General features: G+C 40.6%; 2 protein-coding genes and 1 non-coding gene across 5 annotated transcripts; all 3 read left to right on the top strand.

Annotated features, from left to right (window-relative positions):
* Positions 1-12,497: 12,497 nt before the first annotated feature.
* Positions 12,498-15,828, top strand: rpl27a (ribosomal protein L27a). Its single transcript, XM_053427308.1, has 5 exons — positions 12,498-12,598; positions 13,271-13,334; positions 13,434-13,509; positions 14,676-14,850; positions 15,653-15,828. Exons 1-5 carry the CDS (start codon positions 12,596-12,598, stop codon positions 15,779-15,781), a joined length of 447 nt encoding a protein of 148 aa, XP_053283283.1. The 5' UTR covers positions 12,498-12,595; the 3' UTR covers positions 15,782-15,828.
* LOC128445332 (small nucleolar RNA SNORA3/SNORA45 family) lies at positions 14,332-14,459 on the top strand. The gene has a single exon (XR_008339414.1). It is a non-coding gene; the product is annotated as a small nucleolar RNA SNORA3/SNORA45 family (small nucleolar RNA).
* Positions 15,829-17,489: 1,661 nt separating the features above from the next.
* Positions 17,490-20,467, top strand: akip1 (A kinase (PRKA) interacting protein 1). 3 transcript variants are annotated; one of them, XM_053427305.1, is made up of 6 exons: positions 17,490-17,603; positions 18,509-18,553; positions 19,237-19,423; positions 19,541-19,615; positions 19,714-19,833; positions 20,060-20,467. In XM_053427305.1, the coding sequence occupies exons 3-6, from the start codon at positions 19,265-19,267 to the stop codon at positions 20,207-20,209; spliced, it is 504 nt and encodes a 167-aa protein (XP_053283280.1). In that variant the 5' UTR covers positions 17,490-17,603; positions 18,509-18,553; positions 19,237-19,264; the 3' UTR covers positions 20,210-20,467. The 3 variants fall into 3 exon arrangements, with proteins under 3 accessions (XP_053283280.1, XP_053283281.1, XP_053283282.1); XM_053427307.1 differs by having other exon boundaries at positions 17,535-17,603; positions 18,491-18,553; XM_053427306.1 differs by lacking the exon at positions 18,509-18,553 and having other exon boundaries at positions 17,492-17,603.
* Positions 20,468-22,967: the final 2,500 nt, after the last annotated feature.

Below are 22,967 nucleotides of genomic sequence, written 5' to 3'. Positions count from 1 at the left end.
CTTCATGCTTTTGGAGTTCAGCTGAGGACTGAAATCCCCGACACGCCACAGAAACGCTGGGACTCGCTCATCAGAACAAAGGGGAAGGTTGAAAAAACACAGATTAATATTGAGCATTGGTTCAAATATGCTTGTCCCAATCAGAACTAATCCCAGACAGTTAGAGCAAGAATTTCAATCAGCCTTGAAATACTTGATGACCTCAGCTGCAAGCGCTTCGGATCAGAAAAACAATACCCTCCATCAATGTGAGAATGTGAATATAAATTGTGTTTCGTGTCTTCATCAAAACCTCTGAAAGGACAGATCAGTCCTGCTGCAGACAGGAAGAACCGAATTCCTGTCTTTTACTTCCAAGGTGAGCACACGGTGGAAGAGGCAGCCATCCATGGCAGCTTTTAATCAGGCACAGAAACCGTTTCCCCTGAGCTGATCAACACGTGGCTGCGGAGTGGCTTTCACATGGGACGACGTCATGTGACCACCAAGAAACACTTTATTCTCACCAGCTGCACACAAACACACACACACACGCGCACACACACACACACACACACACACACACGGACGGATCTTCAACAAATCAACATCAAAGGGCACCACAGCACATCATCAGCATCATTACATAACGTCTGTGCAGCAGGAATCTGTCTAGAAGCTTTCTGTTTACTCTGTGAAGCGAGATTATCTGCCATGTATGACATGGGGAAAGTTATGTAGGAGACATTTCTATATGGCTGCAAGCCAAGAAGGAGATGCCTTTTCAGAACTAAATGGTTACTCTTACTCAAGGTCATTGGAATTAGACTTGTAGCCTTTTTGTACTCATGTGACATACAGTAACATAGTTTAGTTTACTTTAGTTGACTTTACTTTAGTATATTTTAGTTGAGACTTAAAATCTTTGGAGGTTTTGTGAAGACTTTTTTTGACTTTTTATTTATTAACTCTGTATTTGCTTGTGTTTGGACCTTATTTGGTATATTCAGATTTGTTTATTTGTCTTTGTTTGCACTTTGAGTTCTTTGCTTCTTATAAATGCAAGTTTTGTTTTCTTTATCTTGAAACACCTTTCCTTGTGTGTCTCTCTTGTTTTACCTTCTGTCTTTGTCCTTTTTTCCCGCCAGTTTGACAGACTCCACCTGTTCCACATGTGTTTCCCATGTGTTCAGTTGTCCCAGCAGCCTCCCTTGTGTATCAAGCCTGGCTGTGTCTGAAATCACTCACTAATCACTATATAGTCCCCTATATAGTGAGTTTGTCATTTTGTAGTGGTGTCCAAATGTTTTGTGAAACTTCTATACACTATATAGTGCACTTATAGTTTCCCATAATGCATCATGAAAAATAGCATGCAACTGATGGTCACTAATATCTACCATCATGCATTGTGCTCAGGTCGGAGAGATGAGAGGAGCGTGGCCAGCAGGGACAGGATCTGATCATCATTAACAGATTGTCAACTGTTTCTTCCACTTCATACAAACATTTTGAAAATGTGACTGCTCTGAACTGACCTGAGTTACCAGGAATAACAAAGTGACACCTTATGTTTTTATTCTTATTTGGCCCCAGGGCTCCTACCTCTTCTGCTCATATTCTTTCATATACAGATTAATTCCCAAATTTGGGCACCAGAGGAGATGTTTCTAAATATTTCCATAGCTAAAAATTATGAAACGAAATGACCGTGACTGTTTCGCTGTCTTGCAGCTTATTCTTTTTCTTTTTAAAAGCTTCCAAGTCTCTGTCTTTGGATCAAGAATGTTTTTTAATTGGATTTGAAGAATGTAGCGTAAACATTATTTTCTTTCAGGGTTATATCCCATAGCTTTTACACAGAGATACAATCAGAAATACGGTAAAATGTGTCTTTACAGAGCCAACTTCTTATACTTAGATCGATTTTTATCATTACATTTTAATGTCGTACAGCTTATGTGCAGGAGTCTGTAATAAAGTACCAGCTCTGCTCCCAACACTGTCCAAAGAATACAGAATGCACTTATTCTGCTCCCCGACAAGATAATTCAAGAAAATAACGGTTTAATGCAACAACGTCTGAGACTCTGAGCGGGGAAATGGGTCTTAATGGCCCTAAATAACACTGTGGGCAGGCCCTGTGGGGTAAGTGTACATCTAAAAGAACTGCTCCACAGTGACGACACTCTTATGAGATGGATGGAACACATCAGTCATCTCATCGCAGCAGGTGCCTGCTCTTTAGTTTGGTCTAAGCATTAGATGTATGGGTCTTCGCTTAAAGCAGACGGTGACGTTCTCAAAGCAGCTGAGCAAACCTTGTCCCGCTTCTCATGTGCGTTAGTGATTCTCCCAGCTTCAGACAGAGTCAGATGAGCTACATGGGAGCTTTTGATGTTCTTAAATGAAACATTATTACACACGGGAGGAGGGGGGGGATAATGGAGAAGGAAAATGAAAAAACAAAGAGCAGACATGTGACTGAGGTTTACTGGCCTGAATGAAGTGGGTTTTAAATACACAGGCGCGGCATTAACCTCCCTTTGATAACATCTCATGGTCAATTTCCCCTATTTTCTCTCAACACTAGCCGCAGGGCTGCTGCTGCAGCTGGCCCTTAAAAGCTCCCACTCTAATCTTTCTTCAGTAGTCTTCATTCAATAGCGGAAAATGTTGAGATCCTAGTGGACATACACATAAATCAAAGACACTATAGAGTGTTTATGGTGAAACCAGAGTGGCTTTTTTCAGATTTTGCAGCAGATTTAGTCCATTTGACCTCCTTCGCAGAGTAAGAGCACTCATGCTGTAGGTGTCTTTATAGATCATATTACACAGAAAAGCACTTTGAACAAAGTGGATGAAAGTATGAACTGTTCGTGTCTGACAAATTACACCGAGCTGAATCTTGGAAGAACAGAATGTCCTGGAACACTTAAAAAAATATGTATATCGTTGTTAAAGGTTCAGTGTGTAGAATGTAGTGATATCTAGTGGTGAATTTTGAATTTTGCAGCTGAATACCCTTCACCTCACCCTCCCCATCCAACCCTCCCCTTTAGTTTGTCTAGTTTGGACGACTTTGAAAAACAAGGCCACTTCTATATATCTTGCATCTATAAGTATTTAAATGTAAAGGGCCCATTCTAGGGTAGAGGAGTTTACCAGTATCAACAAGGTCTCTGTTTTTCTTGTATTGAGACATTTTACTTGAGTAGAAGCAGTAACAGATAACTATAGAAATAATCCCTTGCAAAAAGTTGCTAACACTATATTTAGTGTTAGCAACTAAATATACTTTGATCATCAAGGGCAAAAGTAAAAATTCAGCGGCAGGAAGTCTGTTAAGAGAGTGCCATACGCTCAACAAATAATTCTGCTGTAAACTGCGTCCGTATGTTTTTCATTTACATATTAACTGTAACTTTATTGCATCAGTTCAATGTAAATGTTGTCAAATTGATATAATAGAGTTAAAGTGTATAATGGAAAATGGAAATATTCAAGTGCATGCCAAATTTAAACAGATAAATCAAGTATGTGTGTTAATCCTGGTCCCAACCCAAAAGTAGATCATTTTACAGAACAGCATTTCATTGAAGGGTTTAAACAACATTGCTCTGGTGTATCATGTGAGTCATGTTTGTGAGACACTTGGCAGACTTGTGTCTTCCTGCAGGGACATTAGTGTCCAGACTGGATGATGAAGCTGAGCAGCAGCCTCTGAAGAGGAGCCAGTGAGGAAGTGAATTGTGGTCCAGCTGGTGTCAACCTGCTTTAAGGGAGAATTTCACTGTCACACTGAATTACAGAACTTACATAATCATTTTCAACATTTCTTGTTATTATTCATTGCTGAAATCCAGACACATTAAATGGTGATTGATAGTTTCCTTTTTATTTGGGTTATACTTCTCTTACAAACACACATTTGAAATGATTCATATTATATTAATTGCTTGTTATTCTTGTTCTATTTTATGTGCATTGAGCATGTAGTACCTTTGATTTCTTATTGAACAGTCGCATCAAAAACATTGTGTCTTTGTTTAGTTTGGTAGCAGCTATCTTTATCTCCTGTTCGATCATGTGTTTCAATTCAGAGATCCCCTATGCACTTTTCTGGTTTTGTATCTAAGTTTATGAAAGTGGTAATAACATCTATTAGAGAACATCTTGATATAGTTTAACATTTCTCTCTAGAGTTTTAACAAGAACAGAGCATTTTGTGTCCGTCATCCAATCAGAGACCCAGAGGCTTTGTTCTGTTTGTAAAGCTCGACCAGGGGAGCATGTGGCACCATAGAATCCTAAACCATTGGGGACATCAGGCAGGTGGGTGATAAGGCAGTTGGGACATCAAGAGTGGAAGACTGGATACACTATATATGTTTTGCCTGGGCAACAGCTACAGAGAAATAAATTCAAAGCAGCTTGTTCTCTTTTCAGAGCTCAGACTCCAGGGGATGGATATCAAACCTGCACTGTGAGTAAGCACGTTTGCACTCCACACACGCAGCCATAACAACATCTGGTTGTCATTTCAAGTGTGACTAAAGCAACACCAGTTAAAACTATGGAAAGTTGAAATGGCAAGGCAAAAGCAATCAAACGATCAGTAGAAGAAAAATGCTTAATGATTAAAAGTTGAAAAGATTATTGGAGGCCAAACAAAAACAATTTAAAGTCCCTAAAAGTGATCAGAGAAACCACAGCGGGTCCATGTGGACCATGTTGGAGGCAGCTGCAGTGACGTGTGATGTAACAACAACACAGATTAGTCAACACAGTCACGTCGTTTACAAACATTACCAATATCTGGAGAATTGGCACTCCCAAGTTTGCCTTTCACACATTCACAGCACAGCAAGAGGTTCTTTGCACAGACGTGTTCACAACAGCAACAAATCCTCTGCATTGTTCAGGCGAGAGGTGGAGAAGGCAGAGACAGGAAGTGACGTATTAACTCCACTGACACCATTGTCAGCTCTTTTCACCATGTACTCTCTTAACATCTTCTTCGATGTCTTCAGACATTAGTTTTTTTCACTATTGCGACTCTCTCGTGTTCGAAGCGTCTTCATATTTATCAAGGCTCCTTTGTTCTTCAGTCAATCTGATCAATCTCCAGCAGTGTTGATCAGTTGTTCAGAAATGAGAAATGCTGAAGTTGTTATGTGGGAATCAACACAAAGATGACCCCTGGTGGCTATTGTTTGTATTGCAAAAGAATGGAGGCATGTATTTACTTTAAACTGCTTTTTAAAATGTGTCAGTTAAAGTCATAAGAAACTCTTAATTATTAGGATCCTCCCTATCAGTTTCACCTTGATGTTAAAAAACAATACAAACTTCCACTTAGCACGATTCGTATTATTTCTAAGTATTTCTCTTCAAATCATTTCAACTTTTTTTGCTATAACTGTGACAAATAGGTGACAAAACATGAAAAGAGCTTTTCCACTTAAAGTTAAGGTGTCATGCTCCAAAGTTTGGGGCAAAATACACGTCTGTAAATTGTGGCAGAACAACTACATCTAAACAAGCAGCTTTCTGTTTGGAAATTGTGTTATATATAAAACCTAGAAGAACCTTTGTCCAAGGGTTATAAGACCAGGTATTATACCTGTATAACCTACCACCTACTAGTGTTGTCTGAGGCCCTGGTTTAAATTTCACAGACTTAAAGTCAGTTACATCACAAAAAGTAACATGAGACGAGTCTAGACATCTCCCTAATCACCTATCATTATCTACACAGTTTATCATTTGACGGTCGATGGGGGAGCTTGGACAAATCCCAGCTGACATTTGGCGGAGGTGGACGGGTTGCCAGCGTATCACAGGGCTACAAAGACAAACAACCATTCACACAAACATACAGACATTTTAGAATATCCATTTAAACAGTTTCCAATCTGCATGTCTTTGGACTGTAGGATTAAGCTGGGATTGGAACCTGTGAGGTAGTTGTGCTCACCACCGCATCGCTCTGCTGCCTTTAAACTAATGGGAATAATTTGCCAAGAATTTCTCATACCTGCAAATCTGTGGAAATATCTGACACACATGTTATTGGTTCCCAATAAAATGCATTTCTCCATGTAAAAAATAAGAGTACAAAAAGGCTTTGACACAAGAATGTTAAGTTAAAGATAATATTTTTTCCCTCTAAACGTGTGTCTCCTCTTCCTGTTGTCTTCCTTCCTCTTCTTGCTCAGCCAGCGGAGACGAGCGGCGTCCACTGTGTCCTGGCTGGCTGTCGGGAACGTCCTGTCAGGAAAAATCTCCCTCAGTTTGCCAAAGAAGAACACCTCCAGGTTTTGCCCGGCCTGAGCCACCTCCGAGTCTGGCTGCACATCACAGAGAGAGAGAGAAGTTAAATGAAATTTGATGGCATTTGTTTCAGTCATGAATGCAGGTAAGATATATTATCGGTTTGTACAATCCATCCACATGTCCATACATAGAAACACAAGTCATTTCTTCAGACACATTCACTCGGACTGAAAGATGAACTGATCACATTTGGGAAAGGGTCAAAGGTCACGGTCATTGTGAGCTCACATATTTTGTGAACATTATATATAAGAAGCAACCAGAGGGAATTCTGGCAAATCTGGCAAAACAAAACTTCCACTTGGACCCAATGATGAACTGATTGGGATGTGATGGTGTATAAGGTTAAGCTCAGCATGACTTCCCAAAATAAGTATATGGCTTAACTCGAGAATTCATGACCTCATTATGAAAATAAAACGGTGACAATATAGTGTGTTTCAACAAAACAGCTGTATATAGTCTGCATACTGTCTGCTCGGCAGGTACTTTATTTTGTAATCTGAAAACGCTTCATAATCAAGCTATGGATCTGGGACTTGGATGTTAGAATCAAAATGGAGCTAGTGATGTCTTCACTTGAGATGTACTCTCTACCAGCAGATAGACACATCCCGATTGGTGGTGTCTATAAATAGACAAACCAAAGTGGAAAATACCACAGTTATTGACCTGATAGTATCTGGGCCCCGTTTGATGCCACATGTGGAATTCATTACCTCAGGCTATATTGAAGAAATAATTTGATCACAGGAGAAATTAGATTAAACTGGCAAATCCACTCAGATTCCAACATCCTTATGACACACTTACGTAATTGAAAGTAGCACAGTTCTTGAACATCAGCAGGATGTCATCGACGAACTGCTCAGCGCTGAAGTAGTGCACGGTTTTGCTCTCGTCCAGTTTCCTGCGGATCACCGACAGGTCGATGGGCCTCTTGATGATCTGGTAGTAGTTTCGAGCCTGGAGGGCAGTCACAGATCAGATTATTGTACGAGAGGCTGTTGTGTGTGTTCTCTATTCTCTAGGCAGATTGTTGTGATCATTACATGATGATGTCACTTAGTGTGAGTTTTACATTAAGTCAAAGTCTGTCTAGACAAATGTATGGACACTGAATATGTTTCACTTATTGTAATAAAACAGTATTTGTAAATCATGTAAAGACAAAGCAGGGAAAAACAACTGATAGTGTTGATGTTACACAGTATGTCATTCATGATTGAATACCATAAAACTTCTTTTATGAGAACCTCATAAAAGTCACAAGAAGCAGTTGGTATAAAATCGCTTCATATGTAATAAGTTGTATTATAGTTTAATCAGCTACATTTCCTGTTGTTTTACATAAATATTTAAACCATATATTTTTACAATTTTTAACTGTTGCAGAGGGCGCTGCTGCTCAGTAAAAGTCACATAGTGTTGCTTAAAAAGTTTGCTTTGTTCCTTTTGATTAAGGTATTTGATAAATGCCTTTATTATGATAGTGATGATTATTTTTTACTCAAGGTTTATTTGTATGTGGTGAGGGAGTCGTACTAATATACATTTAAAATTGAATGCGTACCGATGGATTCTTGCTTTATTCTTGATTGATTAATTGATTGATTCCTAAGAGGGTAATATCCTGCATTAGATCTTTTTAAATAAATCTGTCGGACTGACCAGACGACTGACGGGTTCATGAAACGGAGCGCTGAGCAGGTGACAGTACAACAGCAGGGTCAACTTCTCACACCTCTGCAAAGGGAAACACACAAACTCAAACACACATTCAAACTGATTTGAAACCGAGAAGCATACGAGTGATGCACAATCACAATATACTACAATAGTATTTTGTTGTTACACAAACCCTATGTAATTGCATTCTCTTCTGTGGTTCTTCTCTTTAATTTTGTGAAACAGTTATTATCAGTAAAATGACAATTTGGTTTTCCTCCTAACTTTATCTTGGTTGGTTATTGAAGAGAAATATAAAGGAAACTGAACTTAATGCCCAAATTGGTTATATAAAGATTTATCAAAATAAAGAAGTATGAGAGAAAATACAAACTTTATCCAAACATCAGCATATAAACCAAACCAGTGCTTCACAGCTCACCCTCTGGTCCTGGTTGGACAATCTGTACGGGGGTTTGATTCCCTCACAGTTGTGGATGGTCTCACAGTCGTAGCCCTCCACAGGCTGCTGGTCGGACCTGCACAACGTGCACACCCAGTCACCTCTGTAGGACACACAGGACTGTGTGAGTTCACAGTTTGGAAAATATATTTTCTCATTCATTCCAAGGATTGCAACATCTATGAGATATACTTGTGTCTTTTGTTTGCTGAATGATACAGTGGCATTGTGTTGTCTTTCATTTATATAATTACATAATAGTAAACAAGAGAATCTATAAAAAATATCACATTTTTGCATCTGTATCACTTGTTCCTTCTTTACACTGAACGCAAACATGAAAAGGGTGTACAGCTTATAAGTGCATATCTGCAGATATGTGTACTTGCACAGTATTTACAGTATTTATTTACAGTGGGATGCTGATGAGAGGAGGTATGTGACAGGCCGAGTGGTAAACTTTAGGGCAGCTGTCGCAGCAGAGCAGATCTCCTCCATTCAGACAGACGGCACAGAAGTCTTCACTCTCCACCTCCTCAGTCCCATCTCCAGGTTCAGGGTGATGGATGGAGGAGTGTGCCTCCTCATGTGAGCAGCAAACATCAGCTCTCTGCTCCTCACTCTCCTCCATTTCAACCACATCCACCTCACATGTACTTTCAGACGCAGCCTCGAGCTGCAGGGATGCGGTCTGATCGGTCTCTGGTTCTGGATCCAGTACGATCATAATGGTGTGCCCCTGATCTGGATCCAAATAAAACGTTTCAGAGTTTGATTTTCCATCCGGGTCCCATTCATCAGATCCACAATCTAACAGGATATACGACTGATCTGGGTTTGATTCACAGTCAAAGCCTGCGTCCTGCACTGGGTCTTCAGAGGGGAAACTGTCAGGAGAGTACGGTTCAGTCCAGGAAATTGATGTTGTTTCTGTTTGACTTAGATCAGATAATGCTGCCGGTTCAGACTCAGGTGAATCCTCTCTGATCTCTAAAATGTGTCCCTCGTTTTCACTGAATCCATTCTGTGAGCAGAGATTAGGACACAGACGTGAAGTAAAAAGTTAAAATAATCATAAAAGATAACTCCTATTCGTCTTTGTTTCAAATGAAAATGTTTAAATCGTCATGTCTCTACCTGTTGAGGATGATTTAAAGTGACGTCATTGTGAAGCTCGGTTTGTGTTTGGCTGGGAAGTTGAACCAGAGACACTTCAGGCTGCAAAGACAATAAGGAGACGGACTGGAAGTTCAGGCGCTCCAGGCTCACAACAGGTATGCAGGAATTACCCAGAATCCTCTGGGCCTCTGTATGAACCCTGTGGAAATAAACGAAGACTTGACTGACATTTTTCAAGCAGATCAATCGAAACAAAGAATGTCGAGCTTTCTAATAGCACAAACAAAATCCTAAATCCACAAAGATGATAAAACATTAAACAAGCAGTTTTGGATATACACCTATTAGCGTTTGGACAGAGTCAGGTTGGATATTTCCATGTGTTTTCTGTCTTAAGTCAAACTAACTAACAAGATGCACAGAAATGTGAGAGGTATCATTTTCTCATTTAACTCTTAAAGGAAAGCAAATAAGCTTATTTCCCAAAATGTCCAACTCTTCCTTTCGATACAAATGCATGTTGTGATTTAATTTACCTTATTCTCTTCAGTACAGCTGCGACACTGGTAACAGGTTGTCTTTGTTGTTTTGCAGATGATGGCAAAGCTGCTCCAGCTTCTCCGTTGTAAAACTGACTTGACTCCTTTTTCATCTCAGAGAATCCACTCCTGCAGACCTATCAAATAATGAGATTGATCCTTCTCATCAATAATAATCAAATTAAATATCAACAGCTGTTCTCCCACTTTCTCCGCACTGTAAAACTTGGACGCTTGGTTCCTCAGCCGAAGATTCTGGATTTAGACAGTACTCTCAGATGGCATGGCCTCCGGTATGAGCTGGGCTCCACACTCTCCTACCTGGGGAAACAAGGTGGCACGCCTTTGGGGAAAGTTGCCATGGCATCTGTGCACCAGGTCTGTCATCTCCAGGAGATCAGGCCCCTTGGGGTTAACTAAGAAAAGAGAAAACACAAAAGAAGCTGCTGGTTTGAAAACTCCTGTGTATCAATCAAAACAAACAGAAAAGAACAAAAAAGCAGGAGGTGAAGCAGAGGAATTTGATTTTCTGATTTATTTATCTGTACATTTGACCGAGGATAATAATACTGGGAAATTTGAAGGATAATAACATGTACAAAAAAACAAACATAGCACATGAGAGGAAAGAGAACGTTCAAAATGCAGGAATCAAGTACGATGGTAATTGTGTCTTACCTGAGTGTGAATGATAGAAAGAACAAGATGTGTGCTTCAGGAAGCAGGTGAGTGTCCTCGGGTGGATGTGAGCTGAAGATGAGAGGGATGTAACTGTTACATGTGTTCAGTATCAAGGATGACACGGACGATTTGATTGGTGGAAAGCAGATTCAACCTCGGCCAGCTGTGACATTGCAGCACTTCACATTGACAGTCACAAGTGGATCATGAATCGTGCTTCAGAAATGGTTTGACTTCAGTAGTCCTATTGTGGGATAGCTTTACTTTTACTTTACATGATATTGTTAGAGGCACCATATATTATAATTTCACCATCTCAAAATGAACTAGTAACTTTAGCTCTTGGAAAATAGAGTGATGTAAAAACTATAAAATATAAAGCATTTCCAAATGGAAATTCCTAAGTAAAGTAATTCAAATTGAGTACAGTACTTGAGTAAATGTCCATTTTCATTATTCTGACAGAAATACAGCAACATAAATTATATTGTGTTTAAAAAAGAACATCCCTTGCAGGTTTGATGAGGTTGAATAAGGCTCAGAAACTCCTGTGAAGCTGGAACTTTTGTCTTTTCTTCCATCTAAGCATGAAGCAGATATCCGGATATAAACCGAGTTCAGTCCAATAATAAATTACTATTCCAAATAATTTGCCTGCATTTGAATAACAGGCAACTGTCTGTGAATGAACTTGTAACTTGAGCCTGAATGAACCACGGCTAATGCAGCATCACACTAACTTGATAATGAAAGTGTTTTACTCCTATACTTACTCTGAGTTTCACAGGAAATTTACTTTGCACCTCAGAATAAATATAACTTTGGATCATCTCTTGACTCCTACAGATAACTTGATTAAGAATGCAGAAAAACAACACTGACACGTTCTTGTTCCTGATCAAAAGAAAAGAACAAAAACCATTAGAAGTCATTTAAATTTTTATTTGGATGTGAGAAAAATTGCACACACTCATAGATATCAATGCACTGAGATGTCTAATTTTGGCATCAAGATTCATGATGTTGAAAAACATCCTATCTCACAATTTGGAATAAAGTGAAAAAATATTTCCTAGATCCGACCACTGACCCTAATCCCTAAACCTCACCCAATCGGATCTGCACCAAAATTTAAAGGGTTGGTCCATGACGCATACCACATCCTCCCACCATTCTTTTGTGGCAATCCATTCAGTAGTTCTTTGAGTAATCCTGCTAACTAACAAACAAATGCAGATCAAAACATAATGCCCTCGGTGGAGGTAAAAATTCACCTTGTCCTGTCAGCTTTGAATAACGGTTGCCATATTTACATGTACACATGTAGAATCTGCCATATTTCATGATCAATATCAAGATGTTCCGTCAGTAACCTGAGGGAAAGAAATAAGTAGAACAGTATGGGTGCTTGTTCTCTGGACTATCTGCCCTGTAATGTTTTTCCTTTATTAAACAAATACCCATACTACACTGCTTGGCAGCAGAGGTAGTCCTGGAATAATGATTCTGCTACACATGCTAATATGTAGAAAAAAAGGAATGAACAGTGGGCTTCTCTAATAAAACACATAATTTTATCGGCGAATCTGCTATAAAACCATGGAGATGAACCGAATAAGAGAAGTTTTAAGTTATATTTTTATTCAATCTCCAGTCCAGAAGGTGGCGGAATTGGGCCTGTAAGCAGGTTTACCGATCGCCGTTAAAACACAAAGAAGACACACGGCACTTTGTTGTCGCAAGCAAATCTCGCACAAAACCGCGTGAATTCCAAATCCCGTTCCTCTTTCAACTCTCCTCCAAGATGGTAGGTGCTATCGTGAACCCCTCAGCACTGAACTAGAGATAAATCTGTGTCCATCCTCGTGCGTTTGGCCAGGAAAAGTATCATCCGGTGACATGTTGTTGAGCAGTCCCCTCTGTTGAGTGATTCCTGGCTGTTATTACACACATTAATGAATTATACACGGATTTGTGAGCAGTTGCCTGTGTGGTAGCTTGGCCTCTAGCTGCTGCAGCTAGTCGCGGTTTCTGTCCAGTTGTTAGCTTGAGTTAACGTGAAGCCTTGTATTCATTAATGTGACACAAGTAGCTGTTACAGATGTAAGAACTGACGCTGAATACTGTGCTAAAGGCTTATTCCGCTGTGAGCGCTTAACGCGTAAAAGTACCTGTAAGCTAGCGCTAGCCTTTGAGAATGCTAGGCAGCATGTAAGTACCCGGGGACATGGCATGGACCGACTGAGCGTGGTTTCCTGTTGAAATGTGTTTGCTGTGTCCCGTTTTGAGTTTATGTAGTTTTGCACTGTGGTTTTAAGTTGAACAGCTGTCTAACCCGCCGCGATGCCAGACTAGACAGGTTTTCATGGTGTTCTGAATTGCTGCTAACCAGCTAGCTTCACACCTAATAGAAGCCACATCCACATTAGTGAGAGTTGAAGTTCAGGTATGCTAACCTTCATCCATTGTTTCCAAACAGCCAACCAAGGCGACCAAAACCAGGAAGCTCCGAGGACATGTCAGCCACGGACATGGTCGTATCGGTGAGTATACACATCCCATGTACCCGAGATCTGAGTAGTATAGCTGTTTGTCTGGTAATGTCACTGTGATAATAAACGTTATTTCGTCCATCTGAATAGGCAAGCACAGGAAGCATCCTGGAGGTCGTGGTAATGCTGGTGGTATGCATCACCACAGAATCAACTTCGACAAATAGTAAGTGCTGCTCAGTGTGTGGGAATGGCTGAATTGAAGAAAAGTGGTTGTTTTAGTGTTCAGCTGATCTCACATGAACCTGTCTTTAAACTGTATTTATGCCAAAGTGTGATACGAAATAATGTGCTGCTGCTGATGTTAAAATTGTGTTCTGTTGACACATCTTATACTTGAAAGTTTGGTGTAGAGGTTGGTATAGTAGTCAATATCATGACATATCTATGATTCTTGATATTCAATACTATGAACAAAAACTAAACTGTAAATCCTATTTACTTTAACACACACTGTTTAATCAAAATATTTGAACAGGGAAACTTAGATTTCTATTATCCGATATGGCTCAATGACTTAAAAAACAGAGGGTGTTTATTGAAGTAGGCAGTTTATCTGGGAACACTGGAAAAGGAATGTGCAGTACATCAATCCATGGAAACGTCAATTGCATTATGTTGTAGTTTGGAAAGGCAGTGTCTGTAAGATTCTTCAACGTATTGTATGGTAATGATTTTTATTAGTCAAGGTCGTCTCATCTACATGAGTGAAGGAAATTTTCATGTCACAATGAAAATGGAATTGACAAAGTAATTGCAACTGCCTGTGTTTACTGCACTGTTGGTATGAATGTGTCAAGGAACAATTCCCAACAAAGGTATAGGTCTGTGTTCATCAGCAATGGTATCTACATGTCAATGCAGATTAATAAACTCATTTCCAATATTCCAGATATAGGACACTGACATTTGTGTTAAACGTGTATTCATTAGTTGAGCATGGCATTGTACCTCATGGCTGCATTCCTGCTGAAGTGATACTTTTTGTGTAGAGACTAGAGTCTCACCCTGACACAATCATTGTCTTGGTGTGCTAGAGTCCTCTTAGAGTGAAGACTGGTCCTATTCACCGACTGGCTTTTTGTTGGTCAGTCACCCACATGGGCAGTTACAAAGCTTCAATCATGTCTTGGTCTAACTTTGCTGACTCATCTTGTGCTTGTATCAAACACAAGCACAATATTTATGGTACAGCAATACTTTTAACTAAAGAGATTACTTGTCCAAGAGATAACCTATATATCCAGTCCCGTTATTCCACACATGGATGTAGTCAATGAAAGGACTGGTTGTTTTGCAATCCTTACATCTGTATTTTCTGTTGACCCCCAGCCATCCGGGCTACTTCGGTAAAGTGGGTATGAGACATTACCATTTGAAGAGAAACACAACCCACTGCCCCACCATCAACCTGGACAAGCTGTGGACGCTGGTGAGCGAGCAGACCAGACTCAACTATGGCAAGAAGCCTGAGGGTCCCGCCCCCATCATTGATGCTGTGCGCGCTGTAAGTGTTGGCCAAAAAACTCTCGTCCCTTATAACTGTTAGCACTATGCAAAGTTTGGGTCATTGGGAGCCTGAATGTCTCTGAATCATCACATCATGGATGTAACAAAGTTTTTAAATTTGAAATGTCAACCATAGTGTTACCAGTTCAATTTAGAGGTTAAATTCTCATCTGCAATGTCTCACACAAAGTCTGTAATTAACTTTATCAGCGTAGAGAATCAGTTGGATGTACCGACTCAAATGTTTTAATCTTACTTGGAAAAGTGTATTTCCTTAGTTTGATTTTCCTGCTTGGTTAATTTTTTTATATTTAGTAATCTACTATTAATTTTTCCTAAGGCCACTCGTGTTGAATTACCCCGATAGCTAAAGCATAAAATTCTGTTATTTGAAAAGCTTTTTTTGCCTTGCGTTACAAACATTTTTAATAGTCCAAGTAGTAAGATATATATATTTTTGAAGCTCTAATTTTGAGATGGGCATTTCTGATCAAATGTGAGCTCTGTAAGTACTGCTGAAATGTAAGTATGTACTCCCAACATATTGTCATGCTATCTGTAACAAAATAAGTTTTCTCTCAGTATTGTGGGGAAATTCGTTTTATCTAGAGATGAATGAGTTATGCAAATTAGTGTAATGTACACATGTTCAGTGCTCTGTCATATCCTGTTAAGTATGAGCAATTATTGCAACTTAAACCTCTGTACAGTTTGTACATGAAAACAGGTGAATGGCATTGTGTCAGATGATACTTGGTTTATTTAGCTATAGTGCAATAATATTTCTTATATTTTTCCAGGGCTACTACAAAATTCTTGGCAAAGGCAAGCTGCCCAAACAGCCTGTGATTGTCAAGGCCAAGTTCTTCAGCAGAAGGGCCGAAGAGAAGATCAAGGCAGTGGGAGGAGCCTGCGTGCTGATGGCATAAAACTCCTGTCAGTGTGTTTTTTGCAAAAATAAACTGTATAAATGGGAGTTGTCTTTGTCAAGTCTGATTTCTAATGGCTTCACGTTTGGCACAATGAATAAATGTACTACACAATCTTTTTTTTTTTAAAGGCAAATGTTACAATGTTTTAGTACGTTGAATAACTCTTGTCAGGATCACGTGCACTGATGTAGGCACAATTATGACCAAGTTACGTGTATGAAGGAATCCAGGACATCTGATTTGTCAAATTTAGATAAGGGACCCGCTCACTGAGTATCCTGAACTTCATAAAGATAAATGTAAAGTAGCTTTATTGTCAATTCCTTAACATGTTCAGAACATACAGGGAATCGATACGACGTTTCCCACTCTCCCACAGTGAAAGATAAAGTGCACATGCACAACAGATAACACAAGACATTTCCTAATACTAAGTAAACATACAGAATTTTTCAGTACAGCAGCATAAACGTAGTGATTAAGGGATAAAAGTGCAAAGAGTACAAGAAGTACAAGAGTGCAGAGACTGAGTGTTTTTTTTGGGCGGGGTGGGGATTTCAGCCTCCAGTCAGACTAGAGGATATGGCTGGGGGGAGTGAGGGGAGAGAATTTAGCTTCCTGACAGCTTGGTGTATGAAATTATTTCTGAGTCTGGTGGTGCGGCAACGGCGGCTCCTGTACCTTCTTCCAGAGGGTAGGAGGCTGAACAGACCGTGTGCGGGGTGGCTGGTGTCACTTATGATCGAGGTGGCTATCCGGGTGAGGCGGGTGGTGGTGTCTTGCACGGAAGGGAGTGGGGCACCAATGATCTTACCAGCTATGTTGACTATGCGTTGCAGTCTTTTCCTGCTGTGTGCAGTGCAGCTACTGCCCCACACAGTGATGCAGCTGGACAGGATGCTTTCAATGGTGCCCCGGTTGAATGTTTTCAGGATGGGTATGGGAGCTCTCGCTTTCTTGAGTTTGCGGAGGAAGTAGAGGCGCCGCTGGGCTTTCATCGCCAGTGATGCAGAGTTGGTGGCCCAGTAGAGGTCCTCGCTGATGTGCACCCCCAGGAATTTGGTGCTGCTCACTCGTTCCACAGCAGCACCATCGATGGTCAGTGGGGGGTGCTCAGTGTGGCTTTTCCTGAAGTCAACCACCATCTCCTTTGTCTTGCTGACATTTAGCAGGAGGTTGTGGTCTCTGCACCAGGTGGTCAAGAGGTTGACCTCCTTCCTGTAATGGGTCAATGTTATTGACCCCGTTTTGACTAATTTGGTTAAAGACTTACTTCCACCAGTCAACAGCTAATACAGACTTGGTTGGGAAAATCCCTAAAGATTTGATGCAGCAATAATTTGACATTGGGCGTTCACTTGTTTTGATAAATTGAGTAAGAGAACCCTGGAAACTTGTTGTAGAAACATCAGGATTAACTTACCCAAACGGTGACTTATCTGTCCAGCAAGTATTTTAAACCTTATCTTACCAACTGAACTGCAGACATTTATATGGAGCAAAAAGATTTATGAATCAAATCAAGTTTTTCCATTCCAGTTACGTTTTTAAGGGAAACAAAGATTAAGGGTGCAGCCTTACAAACATTTATTTTATGAGGTGAATAAGGATTTTTTTGAAACTCACTAGATGATTATTGGCACGATTGCAAACACCTGCAGATGTTTAGAGATAAACGCCAACGTGACTTGGTGCTGTTGGGGGGCGGGGCTTAGCATGCAGCACTTCCTGTCCTGACACTTCTACACTGCACGATCGGAGAGTGAAAGTAATGCTTCACACACTTGGATGTGGAACATGTGAGAACTACAGGATAAAGGTAAGTGACAGAAGAAGCGTGGGTTTCTCTAAAGCGTTGTTTTGACGTATCAGCGTTGTGATTCTGCGCCTTTTCTCTCGACGCTACAAGTAAACACGTAAACCATCTCACTGGATCACTGGCATGAAGCGACTTTAGAAGCGGACACGTGAGATCGCAGCCGTTTACGCTGAGCTCTTGAAAAGATCGGTTGACTTTGCGAAGAACGTGAGTTGCTACGAAACAAAAACTAAAACAGCCGCATTCTATCAAAGCTTAGAGTGGCGTTAATCTTCACGCATGCGCAGTTTCGTTGATTTTATGTTGCGTTCGCTTGTCTTGTTTTAATTGTGAGGCGTAGAATGAAGTAGCTCATGATCACATGTTTGTGAATAAATCAATCAAACCTATAATTCTACTGACCGATGGAAGTTTTTGTTTTTAAAAACAAGCGAACTGATCGATAAATTGAGCATCAGACAACTTATCTGCAGCATTTGTAAAATAATTTTGTTATTTGTCGTTGTTTTTCAGGGTTATCTTATTTTTAAAAGGCCAGCTCCAGTTTATTATTTGTGAGGATTTGCTTCTATTATAAGTTCATAATAAATGCAGTATGTTCGCCTTTTAGGACGTTAGTCAAACAAAACAGGTGATGATAGTAGCCTATACGGGCGCTCATGTACTCAACTCAGTGAGTGACAACCATCTTTGTTTTTTGCAAGTGGAAAATGTCATTCATATTTCCCCATAACCCAAGTCGACGCATTCAAATTTTGTTCTATCCAAACCAATAGTCTAAACATAATCCGTTTCATATCATAGAAAACAAATACCATTATCAACGTTACATTTGAGGATTATTGATTGTTGATTTTAATTGTCATTTCATTTTGGCTTCACATCAAACCATCAAATCTGTCCAGTGTATATTTGGAATAAAGCTCAAGTCTATTGGTCTTCACTTTGAGGTAAGGCAAAAAAAACAACTGTCTGATCCAATGCTCTCTGCTTGTTCCTCCTTTCATGTGAAGGTGTACAACAGTGTAATACTGGGACAGATACTAAGACTAGACTTCTTTTTCCAACACCTGTACTCTATTGCTACAGGAGTCCTCAATTGTTGGTCGTAGGAATTCACTGGAGATGGTCAGAGTTCAATGCAGTAGAGTTTATTCTTTTACAAGTGATAAACGGAGCTGGCTCCAGAACCCAACTGAAGACTAAGCTTCGAACCTTCTGATTATATGCTCAGCCCGTCTCTGCTGTTGACTTTTCAACCAATCAGGAGGTGGCTTTCCTCACCTCCTTTCTAGTTCAAAACTTCTGATTTGTGCCGAATGTAATGATGACATATCTATTTTAGTGAATTTTGGTATTTTGGCAAATCATGGTTTTTAATCGTATATTAAATCCCTGGTTATCTTCAGTCCAATTCTGAGACCTATTATAAATCGTAGACATCGGAGGCCTTTGAACTGAGCCTTTAATTGGTAAGACTTTATATGCCATTTTAAATCTCAGTCATCGGAGGCCTTTGATCCGAACCTTCGGTTGGTGTGGCCTGATTAGCCGGCTGTTGCAACTTAAAAACAGAGAACAAGTACATAAATTTGCAAAGAATAAATGTATACAGTATTTTTTTACATCCAAGGTCACCTGAGTTTTTACATGACTTGGTCATGACAAGCCACGCCTGGCTGGAGTCTTCCCTGCAGCGCTCTGCCAGTCTGGGTCTCGAGGTGCTGAAGCGGGCCTCCAGGCGCAGCGTGGACTGGACCAGCACTGGTCCATCCCAGACCCCGACTACCATAGAGGAAGACACGCAAATCCCTGTCAAGGTACCTACATGGTTTCTGTTTAATGTCACTGTTTCAATTGGTTGATTGACCCTGACTGAGTTTCATATTAGCTCATCTGTTCTCAAGTCAAGCTCTTTGCTTTTGTTGCCTTTTCAGAGATGCCACACAGAGCCAAATGATGCCTTTGCGACCCTGGCAGAGCTCATGGTACAGACAACCAATCAGTGCAAGGTCAGTAAATATCTGTGAGGTGTTAAGTCCTCACCTGATGTGTCTGTGCTCTCAGCCAGTGACTGGGAAGACTAAAATATATACTCTCTGTGCTGTAGAGGTTTTATGAGTCAGGCTGTTGCACTGACCCAACTGACAAAGAGAGGAAGCACGTGTCCAGGTTCCACACTCGACCAGCTGCTGGGAAGACAACCGCCGCTCTGCCAAACAGGAAACACGTAAGAGCTTTGTACAACAGAAAGTTGTTTGAATCGACTAGAAACTAGCAACTAGACTTCTTTAGCCGAGTTATTAAATGATGCATCTTGTAGAAAGAATATTATTTTGATATTACTGCTGCTTCTTGAATTTAACAGTCATTAGAGAAACTTTACAGTGCTTCCACATCAGTTTCATTCCTCCAGTTCTGTGATGCTTTTATGCAAACACAATTTCTTTCTTCAGGGTGATGTTTCGGGAACAGGTGAAGATTACCACATCGAGGTTGCTCCGGGAACGTATGCCATCACTGCCTCCATTCCAGAGTCGCAGCAGCAGACTCAGCTGGTTAGTGTCAGAGCCGGAGAGAGCATCGACCTCACCTTTAACGTCTGACCAAACCAAACCCTTCACCTGCTTTCACAGAGCTGACCAGCTCTAATGCTAAGTATACGCTAAGTATACGTGTTTTGTTGCCTGGTTAAATGGAGTTTACATTCTATTTTTATTATCGGAAAGGTTTCTATCCTGCATAATGAGAAGCCATATTTTGTTGCATTTTATTTATTGTAATGAAATTAAACCATCATGTCATGCACTTAACAGTATTTTACCTGCATCAGTGTAATCAAATAAAGTGTTTTTTTATTCAAACAGCATTTGTTTTTTTTACAGACTTTATCGACACATGTCAAGTGTCCCACAGTCCCACAGGTGGTTAAGGTTAAAGGTTCATGCCAAAAATGTCAATGATGTTAGCTCTTCTTCCGTTAGCACCAGGAAGTGACTGAAACATAGAGCTGTGATTGGACAAGGAGGTGCTGAACTTCACAGGTTTTGAGGTTCTCCTGGGCACCTCGCTCCCTGCAGATTAAAACAAAAAATTATCAACATGCACAGGTCTTCTGCAGGTTAACTGGTGTTACTTTATATTATCAGAGGTTTGCAGAATGAATGATTTTTGTTGGAGACCTCAACTGCAATACCATAGTTTGACCACGATACCAGTGTCACTGATTCTGCTATGCAACTGCAATTGCAACAGGCAGTGGCTAAAGGATTTATGTTTTCAGGTTGTCTGTCCTTCTGTATGCACTTCCGTCCCATTCTTGTGAACACTGAATTGATGACAGATTTCAGGGGTCAAAGGTCACTGACCTTATATGTATACTGAAACTACACTGGTTAGCGGAGGCGGGTTGTTTCATCAAATTGTTGGTCAACAATGAAAATAACACCAAACATGCATTTTCGCAAAACACAAGCACAAATACAGAGGGCATGAATTTATAATGTATCAGCGTTTTCAAATGGACGTGTGTGACCCAACACTAAATCAATTTCTCAAGCAAAGTTTGGCCAAAGTTCTTTTTCCTGTTTCAAAACGTTTTACCATGCAGGTGAATAATGATTCTGGGACCATATTACTTTTTGTGTTGACAGTGTCCTGGCCTTTATGAGCATTTACCATGTATTTTACATGTCTGAAGGGATATCTTGATAAACATGTCACTATGCTGAGCTATGCTGAGCTGTCACTATCGTACTGTGAAAAAAACTGATTCAGTTTTATCACGATGGATGATGTTTATTCTCTTTCTCTTTTGTGCCGTAAAGCAAAACAAGATGATTTCCCTCAAAGACAAGAACTTATTAGTTTAGTGAATGTCTGTGTTTCCCACCTGGCTGTCTGTGCTGAGGCTCGGGCCCTATACTCCTCCAGTACCTCCAGGGAGGACGTTGGTGTTTACTCCTCATTTTCAGCGCAGGAGGAAAAATTGCTCTGGTTTCACCATCAGTAAGAGATGAAGAGGAACAGGACCCCGGGTCACTTTTTCCCATTTCTGTATCTTTGAGGTCCAGCCGCTTATCCCGCATTGCCCTCTCAAATCCATCCATCTCTCTGAGGTTGGACCTGTATCTGGGTGGAACCACGCAGGGCTGATGGTTGGTGACTGAAGGGCAGCAAGGAGAAGTAGAGCAGTCAAAGCAGAACACCTCGGGGGGGCAGGAGGAGCTGCAGGCACAAAGCCATCTGCAGTTTGGACTCTGGGCTGATGTTGGGATTTGGAGCTCTCTGGTTATCCTGTCATGGTGAGATTCCAAAATGGGTAAAACCAGGCGGTCAGGAACCAGAGACACACAGCCGTTCCACATCAGCACCCGGAGACTCACAACACCATTAGCTGCAGGAAAAAGACTAAGATTTAACAGGGCTTTACTTTAACAATAATCTTGACATGCACCATCTTCAGTATAGAGAACATTTGTAAAATGGTATTTCTTTGTAATGACAGAAAAGTACGTCCTATTTTTCGAGCCACTATTTGTTTATATGAAGAGTACCAGTACTCTGCCCAATAGGAGGTGATTCTGTTCTATAAAGCGCTTTGAGTAGTGTTCAAGACTAGAAAAGCGCTATATACTGTAAATACAGACCATTTACCATTCTTTAAATGCTGTTGCCATGATGGAGATCAGCTCTTGTACTGTGTACTTGTCTCAGTCCAATATGGTGAAATACAAATATTCAAATATCAATATGCTGCTGGAGTTTATCCGAGGACCTGTTTTGGGAATTAGCAGTTAGATGTGGAATTAGCTATTGTTCCAGTTAACAATGTACCAGTGCTTGGACAGATATCTGTCACTGAATTAGTTTAATAATTAAGAAAACTTAAAAATATCCTTCAATAAATATAATTCTGAACAGAATTATTCAGTAGAAGGTATAACTTAATCGCTCCATTCACATTACTGCATGCATCTGTAAAAATGTTTCCTCTGCACTTCCAAAACCACCTCTGCGCTCTGCAGTGGACATCACTCTCCCCGGGCCATAGCGTCTCAGATTTGGTTCCCATGGCGACAGGACAGCGTCTCCAGGAACCAGACAGTGCGTATGATGCCCGAGGTGGTGGATCACCATGTCCAGGGAGCAAACCAGCTGCCTCTGGGAGGAGACCACGCCCAAACCAGCAGTGCATGGACAGTCAAATTCGACTACCCAGACTCCTGTGCGGCCCTGAGTTTATGGGACATATGGGAATTAGATGTCTCGTGATGCTTTTGCCCAAACCCCCTCCGGGCGTGTTCAGGGATGAAGAGTGACCACACATAACATATGTAAGTGTGATCGACAGAACAACTATTT

Source organism: Pleuronectes platessa, chromosome 7 (genome assembly GCF_947347685.1).
Source record: "Pleuronectes platessa chromosome 7, fPlePla1.1, whole genome shotgun sequence".
NCBI lineage: Eukaryota > Metazoa > Chordata > Actinopteri > Pleuronectiformes > Pleuronectidae > Pleuronectes > Pleuronectes platessa.
Note: the sequence above shows the minus strand (reverse complement) of the source record. Positions and strands in the feature narration are given on the sequence as shown.

Bases quoted from the DNA above. Each gene is read 5' to 3' on its own strand.
- rpl27a (XM_053427308.1), top strand. The intron at 13,335-13,433 runs GTGAGTATACAC...CCATCTGAATAG, and splicing joins CCACGGACATGGTCGTATCG to GCAAGCACAGGAAGCATCCT. The intron at 13,510-14,675 runs GTAAGTGCTGCT...GTTGACCCCCAG, and splicing joins AGAATCAACTTCGACAAATA to CCATCCGGGCTACTTCGGTA.
- akip1 (XM_053427305.1), top strand. From the start codon at position 19,265: ATGACAAGCCACGCCTGGCTGGAGTCTTCCCTGCAGCGCTCTGCCAGT. The intron at 19,424-19,540 runs GTACCTACATGG...TTGCCTTTTCAG, and splicing joins ACACGCAAATCCCTGTCAAG to AGATGCCACACAGAGCCAAA. The intron at 19,834-20,059 runs GTAAGAGCTTTG...TTCTTTCTTCAG, and splicing joins CTCTGCCAAACAGGAAACAC to GGTGATGTTTCGGGAACAGG.